This window comes from Dendrobates tinctorius, unplaced genomic scaffold, assembly GCF_039654945.1.
Source record: "Dendrobates tinctorius isolate UK_male_01 unplaced genomic scaffold, ASM3965494v1 ptg000256l, whole genome shotgun sequence".
NCBI classification, from domain to species: Eukaryota; Metazoa; Chordata; class Amphibia; order Anura; family Dendrobatidae; genus Dendrobates; species Dendrobates tinctorius.
Window position 1 is genome coordinate 4,512,675 of NW_027361923.1, and position 26,132 is coordinate 4,538,806.

The 26,132-nt window shown below is 46.9% G+C and overlaps 1 protein-coding gene across 7 annotated transcripts in view; it reads left to right on the forward strand.

Annotated features, from left to right (window-relative positions):
* GRIA4 (glutamate ionotropic receptor AMPA type subunit 4) overlaps positions 1-26,132 on the forward strand; it is a 529,928-nt gene that overhangs the window by 290,283 nt on the left and 213,513 nt on the right. For all 7 annotated transcript variants that reach the window (XR_012226501.1, XM_073558369.1, XM_073558370.1 and 4 more), the window contains exon 6: positions 24,725-24,883. Coding sequence is in view for 6 of the 7 variants with exons in the window: in XM_073558369.1 (XP_073414470.1) it covers positions 24,725-24,883 (159 nt within the window). In the remaining variant the exon portion in view is untranslated. The remainder of the gene's footprint in view (positions 1-24,724; positions 24,884-26,132) is intronic.

Sequence of the window (26,132 nt, forward strand, 5' to 3'; positions counted from 1 at the left end):
AGTAGTGACCGATTTTAGAAATGAGTTCGCTGGTGGCAGGGGAAGCGCAACAGCGCCCTCTGGGATTAGGCTCCGCTCCGGCGGCACCGTGCGTGGCGTCTCCGGGTGGGGTGGTTCAGGACTTGGAATGGAGGCCCCACTCAGTTCAGCATAGAGGGAAGGGCCTCCTGTGACCGGCCTCTTGGGTACACAGGCTGCCGCGTGCGGCAGCCGAATGCTGGGGGCCACTTGCGGAGCCGTTGGCGGGGCCGAAGGAACTCTCACCTTCCCCGGCGTCGCGGCCTCCGTTACGTCACCACACGGCTCCTCCCGCAGTCTCTACTCTTCACCCTGCCGTCCGACGGGGCTAGCCTCTAGGCTTAGGGGCTCCGCGGGCAGATTCTCCACCGGTATTCTGGGTGGCCGCTCCCGCTGATCCCGCACAGGCTCCGCTTCCCAGCTCACCATCCTGCTGCCTGCTCGTGGCTCTCAAGATGTCACTTTCTGGTGGAGCTCGATATCCCGCCGCCATTGCCACTCCAGGCGGCCGATGCCTCGACGCCTGCAGCGTCTCATACCATCCGGTGGGCAGCACTCGAATGGCGCCAGACAGCCGCAGCCAAACTTTTTCTCTGTGCCACTCCCTCTGCTGGGTGGGGTATTGGCAGGCCTTTCCACCCACTTGTCAGGGTCCAGTATGGGGGAGCATCGGCCTCCCGGTACATAGCGCTGGCCCCCGGGGTACGTAGAAGGGGGCCCCAGTCCATTGATAACTACGGCAAACACCTGGATCTCTCCACTGCACTGAAGCATCACCGCCTTCTTGCACCAGTCCTGGTACCTCCCCGGATCTTCTACTGGTGATGCAGATACGCCACAGCGCTCCCAAATTGTAATCCACAGGTGGGTAATTTGTAATCCGCAGGTATTTGTAATCCAAGCAGCGTAGTCCAAGTCTTTCTCCATCCTGTAGGGCAGGCATGCCGCAGAAGATGACGTATTAGCGGCGGCGATCCTGCCGACTACGCCAAGTGTAGAGTCGGTGGGCCGGGCTGGGGGGTGGTCCCTCTCTTTAACGCGCAGAGACAAAACAGAGACAAGATGGAGGCAAGTTCTGGGTGCAACAGGTCCAAGTTTATTTGTGCTCTCGCCGTCCGACTGACGGTCCTCACAAGGCGACACAGTACCTTCCTCACGGCCCTCCGTGTTCAGGGCCGCTTCACACACCGTACTTTTCACCTGAGACGTACATGTACGTCCTGTACCTTTTCCACTCTTCGACGCTCCTTTCAGCTCCGTCACTGTGGCTGCCTGAGGCCTGTACACCAACAGTAGTTTCACTGGTCAGACATTGTGCCCAATACGGTGTCCTACACCCGGTGTCTCGTCTTTACTGCGATTCTTCCTGTCAGGACCACCCCCCTGACTTTCTCTCTCCTCAGTCCCCCTGGTACGGTTTTCCTCACAGTGCACAAACTGTCGTAGTCCTCCTGTCACTGGAGCTCCCCCTGGGGACTGGAACTTTCTGGAACCCTCCTTCAAATTTATATCTTTCCCGGTTCCCTGTAACTCCGCCCCCATGACCAACGGTTTCCTAAGCCCTAAGCTGATGTCAGGTCCTGAACTTACACACCTCCCTGCCATCTAGTGGTCAACCCAAGGCACTTCCCTTTTGGAAGTGCATTGAGCAGCAAGGTGGTGTGCTGGTAAAAGGGGAAAAAAAAAAAAAAAAAACTCTTTTAAATCTTCTTCCTGAGCGAGTGTGAACGAGCTGAGTGTGACCTGAGCGTAAGTGCGAACTGTGGTAAGTGTGTGACTTGAAATTCAGTGAAGAGGTATTTGGAAAACCTTTAACAAATACCTGTGTGAGTTGCTGAATTGTAGGTTGCTGAGTGCTTTCTACCTGTTCAATTTTTGTGGGGCTTTGGGGGCTTGTTTAACCTATATTTTCTCTCTTCAGGGTTAATCTCTTATTTTACTATCTGTGTTTTTAAGGGTAAACTATATTGCATTTAAATCTTGAGGTGTAACTATATTCACAAGGGGTTAATTAAGGGTGGGAGTTCATACAGTAATTAAGGGTTTATAAGGGGCAGCTGGTTGGGGCTCAACTCCTTTTGGAAGTGCATTGAGCAGCAAGGTGGTGTGCTGGTAAAAGGGGAAAAAAAAAAAAAAAAAAAAACTCTTTTAAATCTTCTTCCTGAGCGAGTGTGAACGAGCTGAGTGTAACCTGAGCGTAAGTGCGAACTGTGGTAAGTGTGTGACTTGAAATTCAGTGACTTTAGATTCAGGGAGTTTCCAAGGGAGGTCTTACTGAATTGCTGTTATATTAATACTTTTTTTTTTTTTTTTAATTTATTTTTGCTTATCTTATTGTCTGGTGCAATCCCCATTAGGATGTGCTCCACTATTGCCAATGCCATCCAGTGCACGTCTTGCCGCATGTATGAAATCCTTGAACAGCCGGTCGAGGGTGCATACTGCTGTGCGAGATGTGAGCACGTTGTGCATTTGGAAGCCCAGATACTGGATCTAAATGTGCAGCTGGCAACACTGAGATCCATAGACAATATGGAAAGGAGTCTTCTGCTCACTGAGCAGACGCTCTGTGGGATAGATGAGGGGGTGGGGATGCTAGGTTGGAGCTGCAGGACAATGAAGCAGCTAGCTGGGTGACAGTTAGAAGGCGAGGTAGAGGGAAGAGCACCAGGGAGGCTAGTCCTGATCTGGCACACCCCAATAAGTTTGCTAAGATGAGGGGAGTGTTAGTGCAGGAGTAGCACTGCTGCAGCAAGGCATGTCCTCTGAAAGCCGGAGGAGTGTCTGCTCCAGTAAGGGGGGAAATAGGAGAGCAGGGCAGGCCAGACAGATGCTGGTAGTAGGGGACTCAATTATTAGGGGAACAGATAGGGCAATCTGTCACAAAGACAGGGATCGTCGAACGGTGTGCTGCCTACCTGGCGCTCGAGTCCGACACATCGCTGATCGGGTTGACAGATTACTGGGAGGGGCTGGAGAGGATCCAGCGGTCATGGTGCACATTGGCACAAATGACAAAGTTAGAGGTAGGTGGAAAGTCCTTAAAGATGATTTCAGGGAATTAGGCTGTAAGCTTAAAGCAAGGACCTCCAAGGTGGTATTTTCGGAAATACTTCCTGTACCACGTGCCACGACAGAGAGGCAATGGGAGATTAGGGAGGTTAATAAGTGGCTCAGGAATTGGTGTAGGAAGGAGGGGTTTGGGTTCCTGCAGAACTGGGCCGACTTCTCAGTTGGCTGCAGGTTCTACGCTAGGGACGGCCTGCACCTCAATGGGGAGGGTGCAGCTGTGCTGGGGGAGAAAATGGCTAGAAGGTTGGAGGAGTGTTTAAACTAGGGACGGGGGGGAGGGTATTCCTTTTATAGGAGGGGAAGACAGTGCAGATAGAGACCTGGGCACAAATAATGACATTGGGGGTGGGGGTGGCATGGGGGGTGGGGTTAGAACAGTTAATAATTTAAGAAAGAATAGAGGTACAGAGAGATACATAAAGTGCATGTATACTAATGTCAGAAGTCTCGCCAACAAAATGGAGGAATTGGAGTTAATGTTGTTGGAACATAATTATGACATGGTGGGGATATCTGAGACATGGCTGGATGAGAGCCATGACTGGGCGGTTAATTTACAGGGCTATAGTCTGTTCAGAAATGACCGTACAAATAAGCGAGGGGGAGGCGTGTGTTTATATGTAAAATCATCCTTAAAACCCATCCTTCGTGATAATATATATGAATCTAATGAAAATGTAGAGTCCCTGTGGGTAGAGATAAGGGGAGGGGGGAAAAATAATAAATTACTGATAGGGGTTTGTTATAAGTCTCCAAAAATAATGGAAGCTACAGAGAATATTCTCATAAAGCAAATAGATGAAGCAGCGACTCAAGGAGAAGTCATTATTATGGGGGACTTCAACTACCCTGAAATACATTGGGGAACCAAAACCTGCAGTTCCGGCAAAGGTAATAGGTTTCTGACAACGATGAGAGACAATTACCTTTCACAACTGGTTCAGGACCCAACAAGAGGGGGGGCACTGCTAGACCTAATATTAACCAACAGGCCAGACCGCATATCAAATGTAAGAGTTGAGGGTCACTTGGGTAATAGTGATAACTTATTAATTTGTGATCAGGTGTCCTTTAATAAGATGTGTAGTAGAGGGGTTACAAGGACACTAAACTTCAGGAAGGCAAATTTCCAACGGATGAGAGATGATCTTGGTGCAATTAACTGGGACGATATCCTGAGACATAAAAATACACAAAGAAAATGGGAGACGTTTATTAGCATCCTGAATAGGACCTGTGCACAATATATACCGTATGGGAATAAACATGCGAGAAATAGGAGGAAACCACTATGGTTAAATAGAGCTGTAAGGGGCGCAATAAGGCTGGTTTCACATTAGCGCTTTTTAAGCGCACGCACGGCCGGGGGTAGCTCCGCCCCCGAGCCGACTCTCTGCCCGGCGTGCCCGCCCCTTGCTTGTAGCGCCGCCTCCTAGCGCACAGCGGCGCCTGCGATCGGTGCACCCTATCTTTAGCATAGGGTGCGCAGATCGTGCGCAGGCCGTGCGCTAGTTGCGCTTTGACCTGCGCTGCGCACTTTTGACGGTGCGCCGTGCGCGCCAAAATCAAACTTTTCAGATTTTGGCACGCACGGCGCACCGTCAATAGTGCGCAGCGCAGGTCAAAGCGCAACTAGCGCACGGCCTGCGCACGATCTGCGCACCCTATGCTAAAGATAGGGTGCGCCGATCACAGGCGCCGCTGTGCGCTAGGAGGCGGCGCTACAAGCAAGGGGCGGGCACGCCGGGCAGAGAGCCGGCTCGGGGGCGGAGCTACCCCCGGCCGTGCGTGCCCTTAAAAAGCGCTAATGTGAAACCAGCCTAAGAGATAAAAATAAAGCATTTAGAGAATTAAAGCAAGTAGGTAGTGACGAGGAATTAAATAAATACAGAAGATTAAATAAATTCTGTAAAAAGCAAATCAAGACAGCAAAGATTGAGACAGAGAGACTCATTGCCAGAGAAAGTAAAAATAATCCCAAAATATTCTTTAACTACATAAATAGTAAGAAGCTAAAAAATGATAGTGTTGGTCCCCTTAAAAATAGTCTGGGTGAAATGGTGGATGAGGATGAGGAAAAAGCCAATATGCTAAATGACTTTTTTTCAACAGTATTTACACAAGAAAATCCCATGACGGATAACATGATCAGGGATAAAAATTCTCCATTAAATGTCACCTGCTTAACCCAGCAGGAAGTACGGCGGCGTCTACAAATCACTAAAATTGACAAATCCCCGGGCCCGGATGGGATACACCCCCGAGTACTGCAGGAATTAAGCACAGTCATAGATAGACCACTATTTTTAATCTTTAAAGATTCCATAATAACAGGGTCTGTACCACAGGACTGGCGTATAGCAAATGTGGTGCCAATATTCAAAAAGGGGACAAAAACTGAACTTGGAAATTATAGGCCAGTAAGTTTAACCTCAACTGTGGGTAAAATCCTGGAGGGTTTTCTAAGAGATACTATACTGGAGTATCTGGAGAAGAATAATCTTATGACCCAATATCAACATGGGTTTACAAGAGACCGTTCCTGTCAGACTAATCTGATAAGCTTTTATGAAGAGGTAATTCCGGACTGGACCAAGGGAATGCAGTGGATGTGGTGTACATGGACTTTTCAAAAGCTTTTGATACGGTGCCACACAAAAGGTTGATACATAAAATGAGAACAATGGGGATAGGGGAAAATATGTGTAGGTGGGTTAAGAGCTGGCTCAGGGAAAGGAAACAAAGGGTGGTTATTAATGGAGCACACTCGGACTGGGTCACGGTTAGCAGTGGGGTACCACAGGGGTCAGTTTTGGGCCCGCTTCTTTTTAACATATTTATTAATGACCTTGTAGGGGGCATAGAGAGTAGAATTTCAATATTTGCAGATGACACTAAACTCTGCAGGGTAATTAATACAGAGGAGGACAATTTTATATTACAGGAGGATTTATGTAAACTAGAAGCTTGGGCTGATAAATGGCAAATGAGCTTTAATGGGGATAAATGTAAGGTCATGCACTTGGGTAGAACGAACAAGTTGTATAATTATGTGCTTAATTGTAAAACACTGGGCAAAACAGTCACTGAAAAAGACCTGGGTGTATGGGTGGATGACAAACTCACATTTAGTGGCCAGAGTCAAGCAGCTGCTGCAAAGGCAAATAAAATAATGGGATGCATTAAAAGAGGCATGGATGCTCATGAGGAGAACATAATTTTACCTCTTTATAAGTCACTAGTGCGACCACACTTAGAATACTGTGTACAGTTCTGGTCTCCGGTGTATAAGAAAGACATAGCTGAACTGGAGCGGGTGCAGAGAAGAGCGACCAAGGTTATTAGGGAACTAGGGGGTCTGCAATACTAAGACAGGTTATTACACTTGGGGTTATTTAGTTTGGAGAATCGAAGGCTTAGGGGTGATCTTATTACAATGTATAAATATATGTGGGGACAATACAAAGACCTTTCTAATGATCTTTTTACTCTTAGACAAGGGGGCATCCTCTACGTCTGGAGGGAAGAAGGTTTAAGCATACTTACTCACAGACGCGGATTCTTTACTGTAAGAGCAGTGAGACTATGGAACTCTCTGCCATATGATGTTGTAATGAGTGATTCACTACTAAAATTTAAGAAGGGACTGGATGCCTTTCTTGAAAAGTATAATATTACAGGGTATATACACTAGTCTCCTTAATATTGCGTTGATCCAGGGAGCTAGTCTGATTGCTGTATGTGGAGTCGGGAAGGAATTTTTTTCCCCAATGTGAAGCTTACTGTTGCCACATGGGGTTTTTTTGCCTTCCTCTGGATCAACATGTTAGGGCAAGTTAGGATAGGATATGGGTTGAACTAGATGGACTTAAAGTCTCCCTTCAACCTTAATAACTATGTTACTATGTTACTGCACGTCCACTACACTTGATCTGCTGTTTCCCACTGCAGTAACTGACACCTGTCTAAACTGTGCAAACCTTCCGTTCTCCATTCTGACAAGTCCGTCCATCCGTCAGGTCACCTTCCCTACATTTGTAAAAAGAAACATGCTCCGATGGTACTTTTTAAAAAAAAAGTATTGAAAATTTTTAACGTACAGAAAGGAAAATCAAAGGATTCAACAAAGTCAAGGCCATTAGTAGCATAGGATAACTAACAAGGTCTTACCTGCCCAAATATACTGTATCGAAGTCCTCGCATCACAGTCCAGGAATTATTATGCAATCAATATTTGAAAGTAACAACGAAGGGGCCACAACGGGACTGGGAGGGATGATTGTGGAATAGCACAACTCTTAGGCCTTGGTCACACTTGCGAGAAACTCGCACGAGTCTCACGTCTCAATGCGCTGCACTGCCTCCGGCAATCGGGACCGGAGCGCTCAGCTGCATAGAAATACATGCAACTGCACCCTCCGGTCCTGAATGCCGGCGGTATTGAGGTGCGAGACTCATGCGAGTTTCTCGCAAGTGTGACCCCGGCCTTAGAGAGGGTAAGTGAAAGGTAGAGAGTAGAAGATGATGGCGAGGTGAAGTGATTGGGAAGACATTCAGGAGAAGAGACAAGAGCAAACGGGAGACAAAAGTGGAGGAGGTCAAAGAACAGATACAAGACCTAATAATAACAATCAAGGAAAAGGCGAGGAGCAAATGTATTACCTAAGGATGAATCTGTAGAGAGGGGAGGCTAAAAAGGTATCCTAGTGAAACCATTTGTTAGCAGTTTTGAATTTCTCTTGTGAGTGAGTAACCAGCATTTCCATGTGCTGGGTCATAGCAATTTCCATAAACCATTCCTCTAGGGATGGAGCATCTGATGATTTCCAGTGAAAGGGGATGATTGTTTTAGCTGCCCGTAGCAAACGTCTTAAAAGCGATTTTTTATTTTTTTTTAAAGTAGGTCCCGACATAGGGAACATGAAAAATAGGGTTGTTTCAGGTTTATTGGTGACTTCAAAAATCACTTTAAGAACTCCCACCCAGTACACTGCAAGGGCTGGACAAGACCACCAGATGTGGACTCGTGCCTTCACACTCCCCACAGCGCCAGCATAAGTTATGGGTACTACCTGGAAACCATTTGCACAAAACCGAGGGAACTCAGTACTTGCATTTTTTTTTACTTCACTACCCAAATTTAATATTCAAATTTACATCTACTTTGATCATCTGTAGTAATGACCCTGCTAAAAGAAAAAAACAGGTCAAGCATGTTTGTGCATGTAAAAACCTCATGCAGTCAAGGAGTTATTGACTGCCTCAGGCCGTGTCACAACTTGGCCATGTGGCATTAGCCTTCAAGTTATTTTTAATACATTTCAAGACATTTCCTATTCTTTTTTCTTCAGCAGTTCAAGATTGATAGATGAAACTAGCGACATGGTCTGAACTATGCGCTTCCAATGCTACTACATGAGGAGGCTTCGCCTCTGCAACATCAGGAAAGCACAGGAGGACTGAAAGCGGCCAGGTCCAGCGATTCGGACAGCTTGCAAATGCGCACTCATTCCCTAGGAAATCGACCACCTTTGATAGACTGCAGAGCAGGCTAGTAAGCTAAGCAACCAGCAGTAAACTATAAAATTAATAATCTTCTTCATGCATGATAACTTATGACTATGTAATTTAGGTATAAATTGCAAATTCACCCATAAGAGAAGCAGAGAAAGGGGTCTGGTCACTGTCCTTCAAGATCAACACACTTCCCTTCTGCTTACCTTCAGCTGCTGCGCATCCGTTGATCTGTCCTGGAGTGGCACCTGGCGTTCATTGAGAGCCAAGTCTAACATCACCATCAGAGGCTCTAGTGAACAGTCCGGTGCTCGATTAGTCACGCCCCCGCCAGGCTCTCCGCAGTCCATGGCACAGTGGTTCCACAAACCACGTCCGTGACACAGGATCGGGCATAACTTACTGATTGCAGGGAGCACTGATTCTGCAGAGCCCCGTATTGAATTGAACAGAATGCTTTCTTGGCTTTCTCCACCAGTCCCATAGACCCGGGACTGTTGTCTGCAGAGCCCCGTCTTGTATCTTGGCTTTCTCCTACAGTCGCATAGACAATTAATGGAGCATAGTTTGACAATGTGCACCTCCGCTCCATTCAAGAAAGGTTTTTGTTGAGCCCTGACCTTGGAATCATGGTGGGTTCCCGTTTGTTGAAAGGGGATAACCTAATATTTTGGAAATAACCTTTTAGCATAATCTAATCAGTGCCCCCAATAAGGTCAGCTCATTTCTCTCCAACTGCTGTAATTATTTTCATGGCCTGATTGCCTACAGATTGTTTTTTTGACAGTCCCTTCCCCCTGTCCTCACTAACATAACCACCATTTGAGTGAACAGGTCAGTGTTTCCCGCACGATCAACCCACTCTTCTCCTGCTGTTGTCCTCCGTGCTTACTCGATAGAATGTGCTTCTTCCCCAGTCACTTTAAATCTGGCAATCTTATAACAAACAGGTGCTCAGAAAAGGAAATGGTGCCTCCAAATTTTGCTCACTTACTGGTTTCGGGACATGGAGCTCGTCCAACAGTAAACACTGAAACAGTTAAAAAGCTGCACATCTATGGAAGACAATAGGACTACAATCCTTTTACCAATCTCTGCTTGACTCCAGGCTGTTTCAGTTCACAGGATCAGTATCTCCTCCATAATGAAGGATTGGAGACAGATCTGCGGCTTCTCGTTAGGCTGAGATTTTCTGAGATTCCGGAGCCACCGAGCTGCATAACAACACAGCCTTGTGCTTTCATCAGGATTGCCTCCACTTTTCATCCGATTTCACAATAGCATAAACCTTCCGCTGTTATTTCACCAGAAACCTCTATTATTTAACCCATAAAAGACCTACAGTCGAAAAAGATGTGTATTCTAATTTGTTATTACTGTATCGAATGATATATAAAATATATGAAAAGCAATAAAGTATGGGGCAATAGATTGTAGAGTGCACAATAACCATTATGTTCTGAAATCGTAATAACAGATAATATTATAGAATTTCCTTGATCTGCCTAGTAAAAAATATACACTCAAGGGTGTTACTGGTTGTCATCCACCTTTACCGATATTAGTATTTATTATTATTATTTACTTATATAGCACCATTGATTCCATGGTGCTGTACATGAGAAGGGGTTACATACAAAATACAAATATCACTTGCAATAAACAAACTAACAATCACAGACTGATAAAGAGGAAGGAGGACCCTGCCCTTGGGGGCTTACCTTCTACAGGATGGTGGGGAAGGAGATAGTAGGTTGGGGGGTTGCAGCAGCTCTGGTGATGGTGAGGCAGTAGCTCCGGTAGTGGTGAGGAGGCAGCGGGGATCATTGCAGGCTGTGAGCTTTCCTAAAGAGGTGGGTTTTCAGGTTCCGTCTGAAGGATCCATTTGTGGTTGATCGTCGGACGTGTTGGGGCGAAGAATTCCAGAGGATGGGGATATTCGGGAGAAGTCTTGGAGGCGGTTGGGTGAGGAGCGAATAAGTGTGGAGGAGAGAAGGAGGTCTTCGGAGGATCGGAGATTACGTGAGGGAAGATATCAGGAGATTAGTTCAGAGATATATTGAGGAGACAGGTTGTAGATGGCCTTGTAGGTCAGTATTAGTAATTTGAACTGGATACACTGAGGGAATGGGTGCCAATGAAGAATTTTGCAGAGGGGAGAAGCAGAGGAGTAGCGAGGAGAGAGATGAATTAGTCAGGCAGCAGAGTTAAAGATGGACTAGAGAGGTTCGAGGGTGTTAGCAGGGAGGCCACAGAAAAGGATGTTGCAGTAGTCTAGGTTGGAGATGATGAGGGCATGCACACAAGCATTTTAGTAGATTGAGGGTTGCGGAAAGGATGGATTCTGGAAATATTTTTGAGCTGGAGACGACAGGAGGTGGAAAGAGCTTGGATGTGTGGTTTGAAGGACAGGGCAGAGTCAAGGGTTACTCCGAGGCAGCGGACTTCTGGTGCCGGGGAAAGCGTGATGTCGTTAATTGTGATAGATAGATAGGTCAGGTAAGGAAGATCTGTGAGATGGAGGAAAGATGGTGAGTTCAGAATTGTCCACATTGAGTTGAGGAAGTGAGAGGAGAAGGAGGATATGGCTGATAGACACTCCGGGATTCTGGACAGCAGAGAGGTGACATCTGGGCCAGAGAGGTAGATCTGAGTGTCATCAGCATAAAGGTCGTACTGGAATCCATGGGATTTTATGAGTTGTCCCAGGCCAAGTGTATAGATGGAGAAGAGTAGGGGTCCTAGAACAGAGCTTTAGGGGACTCCAACAGAGAGAGGGTGGGATGAGGAGGTAGTGTGGGAGTGTGAGACACTGAATGTGTGGTTGGAAAGGTATGAGGAGATCCAGGATAGAGTGAGGTCTTTGACGCCCAAGGAGGAGAGGATCTGTAGTAGGAGGCAGTGGTCAAATGTGTCGAAAGCAGAGGACAGGTCTAGAAGCAGAAGTGTAGAAAATTGTCCATTTGCTTTGGCTGTGAGTAGGTCATTAGTAATTTTGGTCAGGGCTGTCTCAGTGGAGTGATGGGGGAGAAAACCAGATTGTAGATTGTCAAAGAGCAAGTTAGATGAGAGGTGGGAGGAAAGTTCAGGGTGGACGTGCTGTTCCAGGACTTTGGAAGCAAATGGGAGCAGCGATATTGGGTGATAGCTGGACATAGCGGTTGGGTCGAGGGTTGGCTTTTTAAGAATAGACATGATTGTGAAATGTTTGAAAGCAGAAGGGAAGGTACCAGAAGTTAGTGATAGGTTGAAGAGGTGTGTTAGGGATGGGATAAGAGTGGTGGTGAGGTTGGGTAGGATTTTTTATTGGATAGGGTCGAGAGCACAGGTGGTAAGATGCGATTTGGAGAGGACACAGAGAGCTCCCCTTCAGTGATGTTGGAGAATGAGGTTATGGGATTTGGGCATTGGTCTGGTGTACAAAGGGGTTATGGTGGTTGAACAATGAAGACTTGCCTTGTTTGGTCGATCTTATTTTTGACGTGTGTGGCAAAGTCCTCAGCAGAGACGAGGGAGGTTGGAGGATGCAGTGGTGGGCGGAGGAGGGAGTTAAATATTTTGAATAACTCTTTGGGGTTGTAAGATAGGGAAGATGCAAAGGTTGTGAAGTAGGCCTTTTTAGCAGAGGTGAGGGCAGATTTGAATTTGAGTGTTGCCTGTTTGAATGCATTGAAGTCGTCTTGCGAATTTGTTTTCTTCCAGCGCTGCTCTGCAGCCTTGGACACTTGCCAGAGATTTTTAGTGGTGTTATTGTGCCAGGGTTGTCTGTTGATACGTCGCACTCTGCCGTAAACGAGAAGAGCGCCCACATCAATAGCTGATGTGAGAGTGGCATTGTAGAAAGCAGTGGCATTGTCTGTGTCGTGGAGTGGGGATATGGATACCAGTGGTAGAATAGAGTCAGAGAGCATGTGGGTGTCTAGATGTGTGAGGTTTCTGCGGGGGGGTGTGCATGTTGCTAGACATGGGTGACAAGGAAGGAGGACAGGGATGAGAAAGTATGTAGATGGTGGTCAGATAAAAGGAGAGGGGAGGTGGTGAAGTTAGGCTACTTTCACACATCCGGTGTCAGGGTTCCGGCGGCGTGCGACGAAAAGCCGAGCTGCCGGATCCGGCCTGTAGTGGTGACATCTGATGTGGAAGCGTCGCCTGATGCAGCTTGGATAATATTTAAAGGAGCCGCAGCACTGGGGGGACGAGAGCGGAGTCGCAGCCACGAGAGCCATCTGGAGAGAGCGGGGGACGAGTGAGGCAGACAAAGAAAGGTATGGAAGAGAGAGAGAGAGACTCCAGGCATGCGCAGACGGGAAAAACTGAATGCGGTGGCCGGATCAGGGATAAGACTGATCTGGTGGCCGGATTCTACCATTGCCGATCATTGTACCACACAGCCGGGAGCGCCGCATCCGCGCATGTCCTGTTTTTTTCGCCGGACAAAAAAACGTTGTTGCTCGCGTTGTGTCCGGCCGCCGGAAATGAGATTTCAGTCGGATCCGGTAAAAACGGTAACAAACGCAGGAACATGCGGCGCGATCCGGCGCTTGTGCTACTCAATGAGAAAAAAACGCATCCGGCGGAAAAAAAACGGATCCTTTTTTTTACACACATGCCGGATCGCGCCTGAAAGGAAAAAACGGATGTGTGAAAGAGGCCTTAGAGAGAGCAGAGATGGGTGAAGACCAGGTCTACTGTATGTCCGTCTGTGTGGGTGGCTGAGGAGGACCACTGAACAAGTCCATAAGATGAAGTAAGGGACACGAGTTTGGAGGCTGTTGACTGAAGGGTTTCAGTGGGAATGTTGAAGTCACCCATGATCATAGTGGTGGGCATGTCAGTTGAAAGAAAGTGAAGAAGCCAGGTAGAGAATTGGTCAATAAAGACAGTGGTCGGGCCCGGAGGTGTGTATATGATGGTAACTTGGAGGTTGGAGGGAGAGTAGATGAGGACAGAGTGGATGTCAAAAGAGGGGAGGATTAGGAAGGGAAGAGGTGGATAGAAATTTGAGGTAGTAATGATCTTCAACAGAAAAATATACAAATTACAGTAAAGGTTTTTTGGGACAATTGATGGAGTTGCATTGGTGTCTATGAAAAGACTATTCTTCCAATGCTGGTGAGACTATGCTGCCAATGCTGGATAGATTATGCTACAAAAGGTGCTGCCAATGCTGGTGAGTAGAGTTGAGCGAAACAGGTCGGCCAGATTCATAAGTCGCCAACTTATGTCAAAGTCGGGTTTCGCTGACCGAAACCCGACCACAGCGTGAAGTCGGCCATGCGGTCGGCAAAATGAGCGCCAAAGTCGGATTTCCCAGAATGCTTGCACGTGACTTTTTTCAGCCACTGAGCAAGGACGTACACTATGGGTAACAAGAGAGAGAGATTTTGCGCACTTTAAAAATGCGGTCCGGCATGTAGGTGTGTTTACTGTCCTCCACTCCCTGCCGACTTTGCTTCCCCATTGACTTGCATTGGGTTTCGTGTTTCAGTCGGACCTTCGACTTTTCCCGATAGTCAGCCGATTTCGTTCGACTCGACTTTTGAGAGAGTCAGGTTTCATGAAATCCAACTCGACCCTAAAAAAGGCAAAGTCGCTCATCTCTACTGGTGAGACTATGGTGCCAATGATGGTGAGACAATATTGCCAATCATGGTTGAGACTATGGTGCTAATTGTTGAAACTATGGTGCTAATCGTGGTGAGACATGGTACTGCAAGATGCATCAGAAAAGATAAAAAGTATAGATGGTTATAGGTCCAGACAGTTAATAGCATTAGTTTTACCCAGATATACTGTCACTCACATGATTATATTTTCTTTTTGATCTTCCTTTGACCTTTTTTTAATGACATAGGCCTTAGATATTTGACAGGAGCCATATCTCCCCAGCAAGGAGGATGAGTGTCTGTCAAACACCTTTGGTACTGCTAATCTCTAGGGAAAACAATATAGCTCCATGGGTAAAAACTGTTAGAACGTATATCTAAAATTTAGTGCTCATGTGTTGGAGTAAGGCTGGTTTCACATTAGCGCTTTTTAAGCGCACGCACGGCCGGGGGTAGCTCCGCCCCCGAGCCGGCTCTCTGCCCTTGCTTGTAGCGCCGCCTCCTAGCGCACAGCGGCGCCTGCGATCGGCGCACCCTATCTTTAGCATAGGGTGCGCAGATCGTGCGCAGGCCGTGCGCTAGTTGCGCTTTGACCTGCGCTGCGCACTTTTGACGGTGCGCCGTGCGCGCCAAAATCAAACTTTTCGGATTTCGGCATGCTCGGCGCACCGTCAAAAGTGGGCAGCGCAGGTCAAAGCGCAACTAGCGCACGGCCTGCGCACGATCTGCGCACCCTATGCTAAAGATAGGGTGCGCCGATCGCAGGCGCCGCTGTGCGCTAGGAGGCGGCGCTACAAGCAAGGGGCGGGCACGCCGGGCAGAGAGCCGGCTCGGGGGTGGAGCTACCCCCGGCCGTGCGTGCGCTTAAAAAGCGCTAATGTGAAACCAGCCTAAGGAAGGTGTTAATGGTCTGCCAAATCTCTTGGGGTGTGATGAGAAAACACTGATTATATAGAGGTGTGACTATGCTGTGTGGATACAGGGAGCATCTTTACTTATTGTGCAGTTACAGTGGGGAAAAAAGTATTTAGTCAGCCACCAATTGTGCAAGTTGTCCCACTTAAGAAGATGAGAGAGGCCTGTAATTGACATAATAGGTAGACTACAACTTTGAGAGTCAAAATGAGAAAACAAATCCAGAAAATCACCTTGTATGATTTGGCAAGATTTATTTTTCAAATTATGGAGGAAAATAAGTATTTGGTCACCTAAAAACATGCAAGAGTTCTGGCTCTCACAGACCTGTAACTTCTTCTTTAAGAGGCTCCTCTGTCCTCCACTCATTACCTGTAGTAATGGCACCTGTTTGGACTTGTTATCAGTATAAAAGACACCTGTCCACAACCTCAAGCTGTCACACTCCAAACTCCACTATGGTAAAGAGCAATGAGTTGTCGAAGGACACCAGAAACAAAATTGTAGCCCTGCACCAGGCTGGGAAGACTGAATCTGCAATAGCAGCTTGGTGTGATGAAATCAACTGTGGGAGCAATAATAAGAAAATGGAAGACATACAAGACCACTGATACTTTCGCTAGATCTGGGACTCCACGTAAGATCTCACCCCGTGGGGTCAAAATGATCAAAAGAACGGTGAGCAAAAATCCCAGAACCACATTGGGGGACCTAGTGGATGACCTGCATAGCGCTGGGACCACTGTTACAAAGGCTACCATCAGTAACACACTATGCCTCCAGGTACTCAGATCCTGCAGTGCCAGACATGTCCACGTGCTTAAGCCAGTACATGTCTGGGCCTGTCTCAAGTTTGCTAGAGAGCATTTTGATTATTCAGAAGAGTATTGGGAGAATGTCATATGGTCTGATGAAACCAAAGTAGAACTGTTTAGTAGAAACTAGAGTTGAGCGAAACAGGTCGAAAAAATTCAGAAGTCGCCGACTTTCGCCAAAGTCGGGTTTCATGAAACGAAACCCGACCTTAGCGTGAGGTCGGCCACGAGGTCGGCGACTTTAGCGCCAAAGTCGCGTTTCAAAAGATGCTTTAGCGCCCTTTTTCAGCCAATCAGGAAGAACGGACACTGTGGGCAACGTGATGACATAGGCAGCGGTCACCACCATCTTGAAGAAGGGCATGCAAGTGATTGGCTTGCTTTGTGTGGCGTCACAGGGGGTATAAAAGGGCGGGGACGCCGACCGCCATGTTACTCATGCTGATCTCAGAATAGGGAGAGCTGCTGCAGCAGCTGATTCTGTAGGGAGAGCGTTAGGAAGGCAAAAAGAAAAAAAAACTGCTTCTGCTGCTAGCGCTTTTCATTGTAGTTACTGTGCAGTGAAAGGTGAAGATTTTTGCTTTTGTGCAGCAGCGCTGGTGGTGATTAGCCTGCCTTTTAAGGCTAGCTGCATTGCTGTGTGCACACTGGTGTCCAAACTGCTTTTTTAAAAGCAATCCAAATTGTATTGTTTTGTCCTGGTGAGGTTGTGAGCATTCATCTTTTCACCCACCGTACAGCGGTGTACGCTCCTCACACATCACCGTGTAACGGCTGTTATCACGGCCAAATTGAAGCTATCCACGTGTGTGACTCTGTAAGGAAAAGTCAAGGAGTTTGTCCGTTCTTACAGACCTACACCTTATAGTTTTTTCCGTTTTTCAAACAGTTTAGTATATTTTCTGTTTGATTACATTCAAAACTAGAGAGAGACAGGATGTGTCAGTCCGTATCCAAAAACACGGAGCTTGACAATTTTACATACACCGTAAGGCGGTGTATGTGCACGCTCCTCTCTCAGTACCGTGTAACGGCTGTTATCACGGCCAAACTGAAGCTATCTACGTGTGTGACTCTGTAAGGAAAAGTCGAGGAGTTTGTCCGTTCTTACAGACCTACACCTTATAGTTTTGTCCGTTTTTCAAACAGTTTAGTATATTTGCTGTTTGATTACATTCAAAACTAGAGAGAAACAGCGTGTGTCAGTCCGTATACAAAAACACTGAGCTTGACAATTTTACATACACCGTACAGTGATGTACGTGCATGCTCCCCTCTCAGTATCATGTAACGGCTGTTATCAGGGCCAAATTGAAGCTATCTACGTGTGTGACTCTGTAAGGAAAAGTCGAGGAGTTTGTCCGTTCTTACAGACCTACACTCTAGGGAGATTCCAATTCTGCCCAATTCTATATGCACCTTGTAGTTTGTCATACACTAGGCAATTTCTGCCGGTCACATTGCGGTGTTATAGACACAGGGCCTGACAGAATCCAACTGTGTCCTGAAGTCTAGAGAGATTCCATTTCTCCACAGTCCTCTATACACCTTTCTTACACCATCCAGAATCTGCCTGTCACATTGCGGTGTAATATAACCAGGGCCTGACAGAATCCAACTGTGTCCTGAAGTCTAGAGAGATTCAAATTCTCCCCACTCCTATATACACCTTGTACCTTGTTTTACAGTATCATATAGTTGGTGTTTTTTTAGGTATATTTTCCCAAAAAATGAGGAAGTGAGGTGGAAGAGTCCGTGAAAGTGGGCGGGGGTTGGCAGCTGGTAATGATGGTGTTGGTGTTGGTGGTGGATCTGCTGGTAGTGGCAAAAGCAAAATAGCACCTAATGCAGGAGGTGTTGAGCCTGCGTCATCGTCTGGCTCCACAAGGCCTCGAAGGCTCTCTTTTCTGAGAGTAGGTAAACCGCTTTTAATGCCGGAGCTTCGAGAACAAGTTTTGGCTTACATTGCTGACTCAACCTCCAGCTCTATCGCCTCCGCTTCTGAAGTTTTAAAAAATAAAAGCACTGAGTTATCATTGGAGGCTCATGGTCATGAACCACACCTTTCCTTGTGTCCTTCACCCCAACCAAAATTGAAGGATGCGGCAGGCCACACTACAGATTACTCCATGGAGCTGTTTTCACATACCATGCCTGGGTTATCAAGTCAAATCGTGAATTACCCAGGCCAAGATGAATCTGACATGGAGTGCACTGATGCACAGCCACTGATAGATGATTCTGCTGGTACATTCACTCAGAGCACTACATTGTCCTCGCAGTGTACTGAGGCAGAATCTGACCCTAATGAAACTCAGGTGCCCCTTCCCGCATACTATACCACCATACACGGTGACACAGAGGAAGGATGCACATGACATTGAAGAGGAGGTGATTGATGACCCAGTTGTTGACCCAGATTGGCATCCATCGGGGGAAGAGGGTGCCACTGCCAATAGCTCAGAAGAGGAGGAGGAGCATCCGCAGCGGGCATCGACATCACAACAGCTGTTATCTGGCAGGCCCAGAGCAGTCCAAAAACAGGTTACAAAAACCAAAAGAGTTGCAGGACAGCTTGGCCAGACGGTCAAAATAGCACAGCGTGCAAGGCCTCAAAATGTCTTCCATAGTAGGAAGAGTGCAGTGTGGCACCATTTTGAACAAAATCCTAATGATCAGGCAAAGGTTATATGTAAGAAGTGCGCAAAGACCTTTAGCCGAGGGAAAAATCTGAGAAGTTTGAATACCAGTTGCATGCTAAGACATTTAACCACCATGCACAAGCGGGGACGGACTACCAAAACTCACGTACCACATGTGCAACTGTTCCCAAAGAAGGTAGTCAGCAACACTACATTGTTTCCCCCACTGTAAGCCCACCGGTTAGCACACCACCAGCAGCAAATGTTGAGTTGTCGTCGCAAGGGCAAATCAGTCAGGGAATCACACTGTTATTGCAACGAAAGACTGAATCTAGGCCATCAGAAAGAGCACCAACTCCATCTCCATCATCAACCCTCTCTCAGTCCACCATGTCCACCGCTAGTTCCACCATATGCAGCTTTCAAGTCCAGCTCACCCTCCCAGAGACTATGAGTAGGACAAGAAAGTACTCATCCTCTCATCTGTGTACACTGGGTTTGAACGCCCACATTGCCAAACTAATCTCGTTTGAGATGATGCCCTATCGGTTGGTTGAAAGCGCAGCTTTCCGTGAACTCATGGCCTACGCAGTACCACGCTATGACCTACCCAGTCGCCACTTCTTTTCTCACAAAGCCATCCCAGCCCTCCACCTTCATGTGAAAGACTGCATTGTACAGGCACTCAAGCAATCAGTGAGTGGAAAGGTGCACCTCACAACTGATGCATGGTCCATTAGTTATGGCCAGGGCCGTTACGTGTCCATCACTGCGCACTGGGTTAATGTGGTGGATGCAGGGTCCACAGGGGACAGCAGTGGTGGGACAGTGCTGCCTAGCCCACAGTATAGGAAACAGTTGGCTGTAGGCGTTCGACCCTCCTCCTCCTCCTCCAGAAGCAAAAACTCATCCACAGAACGCAGTCACACGAGCACTCCATCCGCAGCTGCCAATGTTGCACACGAGGTGTCCCCCTATCGATCAGCTAGTGGAAAGCATCAGCAGGCTGTGTTGAAGATGATGTGTTTGGGCGACAGACACACCGCGGAGGTACTGGCCGACTAGTTTCAACGACAAACTGAGTCATGGCTGGGCAGTCTACATCTTGAGGCAGGCAAGGTAGTTAGTGATAACGGCCGGAATTTTGTGGCAGCCATAGCCCTTTCAAAACTCAGACACATACCTTGCTTGGCTCACACCTTGAACCTGGTGGTGCAGTGCTTCCTCAATAATTATCCGGAGGTAACAGGCCTGCTCCAGAAGGTCCGAAGACTGTGCTCGCTCATCCGCCGGTCGCCGGTACACTCCAGTCGTATGCAGAAGCTGCAGCGATTGCTCCACCTTCCCAAGCACCGCCTAATTATCGATGTTGCAACAAGGTGGAACTCCACCCTGCACATGGTTGAGCGGCTGTGCGAACAGAGGCAGGCCGTATTGCATTTGTTGGAGGATACACGGGCAGGCACTTTGAAGGCAGACATGGAGTTGACAGGAGTGCAGTGGTGGAAGCTGAAAGACCTCTGTAAAGTCCTTCAGTATTTTGAGGAATGCACATGGCTGGTAAGCGCAGACGACACCATCATAAGCATGAGCATCCCACTTATGCGTCTGCTCATGCAAACTTTGACGCACATTAAGGAGCAGGCGTCTGCAGCCAAGGATGATGAGGAAGAGGAGGAGGGAAGCCTTGATGACAGTCAGCCATTGTCTGCTCCCGGAACTCTCCTGGACGAGGTGGAGGAAGAAGAGGAAGAGGAGGAGGAAGATGATGATGGGGATGATTATTTAGGGGAGGAGGATGCTTCTCGTGGGGCAAGAGAAAATGTTGGCGTGGCAAAGTCTGGTACAGGGTTTGTGCGTGACTGGAGGGATGTGGATTTGCCAGAAAGTGCTCCTCCACCCAGCACTCGCAGTGCATCATTGACGCCGGGAACATTGGCCCACATGTCAGATTATGCCTTGCAGATCCTAAAAAGGGACCCCCGCATTGCCAAAATGATGAACGATGATGACTACTGGTTGGCCAGCATCCTGGATCCACGCTATAAAGGCAAATTCCAAAGCATCATGCCACAGGAGAACCTTGACCTAATATTGGCTAGCAAACAAGCAACTCTGGTAAACCGGTTGGTTGAGGCATTCCCAGCACACAGCAGCGGTGATGGTTCTCACCCGAGCCGTAGGGGCCGGGGGCAGCTTGGAAGAGGTGTTGGTGGTGCACACATCAGAAGTGGCGTTGGAGACAGGGGTTTCATGACCATGTTGTGGACTGATTTTTCAAGTCCCGCTCACACGACTGGTAATACTGCATCGATTGAAAGTGACAGGAGACAGCACTTGTCAACTATGGTTACAAACTACTTCTCATCCCATATCGATGTTCTCCCTCACAGGTCATTCCCATTTGACAATTGGGCCGCTAAACTGGACACCTGGCCTGAATTGGCACAATATGCCTTACAGGAGCTCGCTTGTCCAGCTGCAAGTGTGCTATCGGAAAGAGTCTTCAGTGCTGCTGGATCAATCCTGACAGAAAAAAGGACCGATCTCTCAACCCAAAATGTGGATGATCTAACCTTCATTAAAATGAACCATGCATGGGTTTCGAAGCATTTTGTCACACCTTACCCTGATGACACATAGGTTGCCAGAAAAATGGCTTTCTTTGGTCCTCCTCTTCCAGGGACTTGAACAATTTCACCTTTAGCAGCAGGTGACTGTCCCACATCAACATATGCCATTTTGTAAACCTCCATAACTGGGCTGCCTCCTCCCCCCATGGCCGGGGTCACCACCTAGCGCACGCAACCGTGCGAGTGCCGTTGCCCTGGACAGGTGGGTGGGCCGACTCTTGGGCGCGGGCACTGGCACAGGGTCCCTCATAGTGCAATCAAGTGTCTCTGACGGTGGGGGTGCACACCCGCTGTCAGACACACCGCCGTACTGTGCCAGTGCCGTCGCCAACGAGTGGGCCCCCCTGCTTGCTCAGGATCACAGCACTTGCAAAGTTGAAATACTTACCTCTCCCTGCTCCACTGCCATGACGTCTTCCGCGTTTCCTGACAGTGATATTCTGATCAGAGAGCGCAATGACATCACGTCTGTACTCCCAGACTAGTACAGGGATTCCCTAGCAAGGAGACTTATTTGAGGAGACTTATTTAATTGTTTTCAATGTTGGAACAGTAATTTTTGGGGAGCACTATACTCTGGAGAATTATATATGGGGCCCACCATACACTGGAGCATTCCAAAGGTGGACATCAGACATTGGAGCAGCATTTACAGGGCCCATTATATACTAAAGCATTAGAAATGGGGCCCATTATATATGGAGCATTATTTGGGCCCATCAGACAGTGCAGCTTCATCCATGGGGACCAACATATACTGTAGCATTATGTGGAGCTCATCATATACTGTTTCAAACATTATATGGGACCAATGATTCTGTATGGAGAAATATATGGGCCTCATTACTCTGTATAGCGCACTCTGCGGTGGCCATAATACTGTATGGAGTAATATACTGTCCGTTTTGAGAGCTATTGGAGAATTTAAAATGGATATCAGTCATGAGATGTAAAAAGTGAAGTATTTTTCATTGTACTATACCGCTATTTCTCTGCCGTATCGGAGCATCATGAGTTGTGCTATGTGTTAAAGGGGCGCTCTTTGGCCCAGGGCACATGAAAACCTGGAGCCAACCCTACCCCCCCATTTTTCAGTGCGTAACTAGTATTATGAAGTAAATTAAGGTTGACATGCTTCAGTAATAAGAATTGATGTTTTTGGCATTCAAAAGGGCACTGTAGGTGTGTTTCCTGTCCTCCACTCCCTGCCGACTTTGCTTCCCCATTGACTTGCATTGGGTTTCGTGTTTTAGTCGGCCTTCGACTTTTCATGATAATCGGCCGATTTCGTTCGACCCGACTTTTGCGAAATTCGGGTTTGACGAAACCCGACTCAACCCGAAAAAAGGCAAAGTCGCTCATCTCTAGTAGAAACAAAACTTGTCGTGTTTGGAGGAGTCAGAATGCTGAGTTGCATCCAAAGAACTCCATACCTACTGTGAAGCATGGGGGTGGCAACAACATGCTTTGGGGCTGTTTCTCTGCAAAGAAACTGGGATGACTGATCCGTGACATGAAAGAATGAATGGGGCCATGTATCGTGAGATTTTGAGTGCAAACCTCCTTCCATCAGCAAGGACATTGAAGATGAAACATGGATGGGTCTCTCAGCATGATAATGATCCCAAGCACACCACCAGGGCAATGAAGGAATAGCTTCGTAAGAAGCATATGAAGGTCCTGGAGTGGCCTAGCCAGTCTCCAGATCTCAACCCCATAGAAAACCTTTGGAGGGATTTGAAAGTCCGTTTTGCCCAGCGACAGGCCCAAAACATCACTGCTCTAGAGGAGATCTGCATGGAGGAATGGGCCAACACACCACCAACAGTGTGTGCCAACCTTGGGAAGACTTACAGAAAACCTTTGACCTATGTCATTGCCAACAAAGGATATATAACAAAATATTGAGATGAACTTTTGTTAATGACCAAAAACTTATTTTCCACCATAATTTGCAAAATAAATCTTGCCAAGTCAGACAAGGTGATTTTCTGGATTTGTTTTCTCATTTTGACTCTCATAGTTGTGGTCTACCTATGGTGTCAATTACAGGCCTCTCTCATCTTTTTAAGTGGAAGAACTTGCACAATTGGCACAATTGGTGGCTGACTAAATACTTTTTTCCCCACTATATGTGACCCCTGTTACAGCCAGAGGGAGCTGTATGTTCTCCTCAGGATACTCAGGATACACATGGAGGCATATTGAGGCCATGGGAGTGCATGGAAGTCACAGGCGTAACTGCGATGGCGAGACAGTGACTGGCGTCATTGTGAATGGACGGTATGTGTCGCAGAGACGGAGGATGTCCTCTGCGCTTAAAGCCCAAAATGTTGTTGTTCTGGGTCCTGTAGTTCCACAAGTGTTTGTTTAGTTTATAAGGGGGCTTACAGGACTAACCAGAGAGCTGGGCAGGACTAGCCAACCACACACACACCTCACACCTATGTGGGTGGCTACAGTGATATAATGTGACTGAGGTCTGATCACATGGTCTGTCTTCTAAGGTCCTGCAAGGCAGGACAGGCCTGTGCGTTGGAAGGTCCTAGGTGTGGACGAACTTCCTGAAGAGCACATGGAGAGGCCGTGTATGCGCAGAGTCTGGGACAGCACTGCTTTGGGGAAGCTACCATCCTTCTGAGGGTCTGGAACTGTCAGGTGGCCTGGTGAGCAATGCATTGTCCAGGACGGTGATCCCAGCCAGGCAGCTTCATTGGGAACCAGGACTGACGGTGTGTCAGTGTGTGGAGCAGGAGCTCCTATAAGGTAACTCCAGACAAAAGGGGTTACTATAACCTGTGCGGTCATCCACGGTAACTGGATGAAGTGAGGTTCAGCGTGATTAGAGACTGCGACCTAATGTCATGTAATGCTATGTGAACGTTCTTGTGTGCCTCAAACTTGTTGCCGAGTGTCCAAAACACATAGTAAGCACTGCCTTACACATGTAAGAAATCCCTGAATTTATAAACAAAATTCATATATTCATGAAGCCTATAAATTAAACAGACACTCAAAAACTTGTTGGAGACTCTTGAAAATCATAAGCTGTGCATTTCTTATTCTCACTGGCCGTAAATTGAATCCCAGTAACTTCTCTGAGTTAGAGCTGTTTTTACACTGTGGTAGTAGCAGAACTCAAAGTTCCTGAACTCTAATTCAAGATCTGTATCACGGCCTCCATCTACCATGTGACCTTTGTAATGCTGGTGTCCTCCCTTGTGTTAGAGGGATGCAGGGGTGAGCAGACCATTGGTGCAATCACAAGAGGAAAAGGGGCCACTTCCACCTTCAAAGCAGTATTCAGCTCCTGTCACAGTCACAAAGATGGGCCCATATACCGTTCTTGCACAGGGGCCATTATCCGTCTGCGTCTGCCCCAGGGCTGTTACCATTGCACGTTATATAGGTACACCCCTGGTCTGTGTTTATCCCTTCAATGAGTATTATACACCTTTTTGTAGATTTGCCGACAGTATTAGTTCAAAACTGTATTTTTCTTTTTTTAGGGAATTAAGGACATTTCGCTTGACAGATTTATGCACGGTGGAGCCAATGTTACAGGATTCCAGTTGGTTGATTTTAATACTCCAATAGTAACAGAATTAATGCAGCGGTGGAAAACGTTGGACCAGCGGGAATATCCAGGATCGGAATCTCCGCCAAAGGTATTTTTTTTTTCTGTAAATCAATAAAACATGATGACAGTTGGTATGTTCAGTTCATGACATAATAGATTATTCCCACTAAATCAAGGAGATAAATGGAGAAATTCATCATATACCCCAAAAGAAAGGAGCTATTCCTCATATTAAGGTAGTAGGTAGAACCGTTAAGACCATTTCTTCTTACCTTTGTGGCCAACAGGAATTCAGAACAATCGGGTAAGTGAGTCCGTGTGCTGTCGTTTCTGACTCCTGTGTCTAGATCTTTGGCACATCTGGAAAGTAGGTTAGAACGATAATCGGTGGAGGTATCAAAGTGGAGGAGCAGAAGTTGCCCCCTTTGCCCTCTATATTATCCGACCATAACCATAATAACTGAAATAAATGCGTTACGATATATGATCACAAATACACAAGTTTAGCAATAAAGAAGCACTACCATCAAATTTTTTATCCTCTTAATATATTGCAGTCATCATATTATATATTACTGTGTACTTACAATTACTCATTTTACCTTTCTACCCAGCTAGTTCTTCTCTTTTCCATGAGGTCTATGACATCACATGACTAAAAACTCACGAGCTGAGTGCTTCTAAGCTCTATGTAGAAACAGGAGGTCAATTTTCTCTGGACAAGTAATCAGTCATTGTAAAAGTCTATCTCAGGGGGAAGAAGGAAGTAGCTGGGTCAGGAGTTGATGATAAATGAAGGGAACAAGATTCTTCCTGTTTATACATAGAGCAGAGAAAAGAGAAGAATTAGCTGGGTAGAAAGGCAAAATGAGCAATTGTAAGTACACTGTGCTCTATAATATGATGACTGCAATATATTATTAGGATAAAAATTTTGATGGGAGTGCTTTTTTTAATATATAACCAGCACTTCGTTAAATGTTGGTAATGGCAAACCACAGTAATTAAAAATATATAAAAATTATTAAACATGTATTAATACACCCAGGTGTATCTGCTGCAGCGAACCACCTAAAAACTAAATAGAAAAACACCCAAATAAAGTTTTTGGAACTCTCGCATAATGCCAGCAGCATAAAAAAAACTGTAATCATAAATCACCTATCGCTATAACATATTTATAGCCTCTATACGTAGCTGCCTTTACATGGTGGGTGCGGTGTGTTACTGAAAATGAAGTGGCGCCTCAAATCCGATTTCTTTTCTGAGTCTACTAAAGGCTGTAGTATGATAGTGTAATAGTTTCCTCCCCTGAAAGGCTAAGACCCCGATTCATC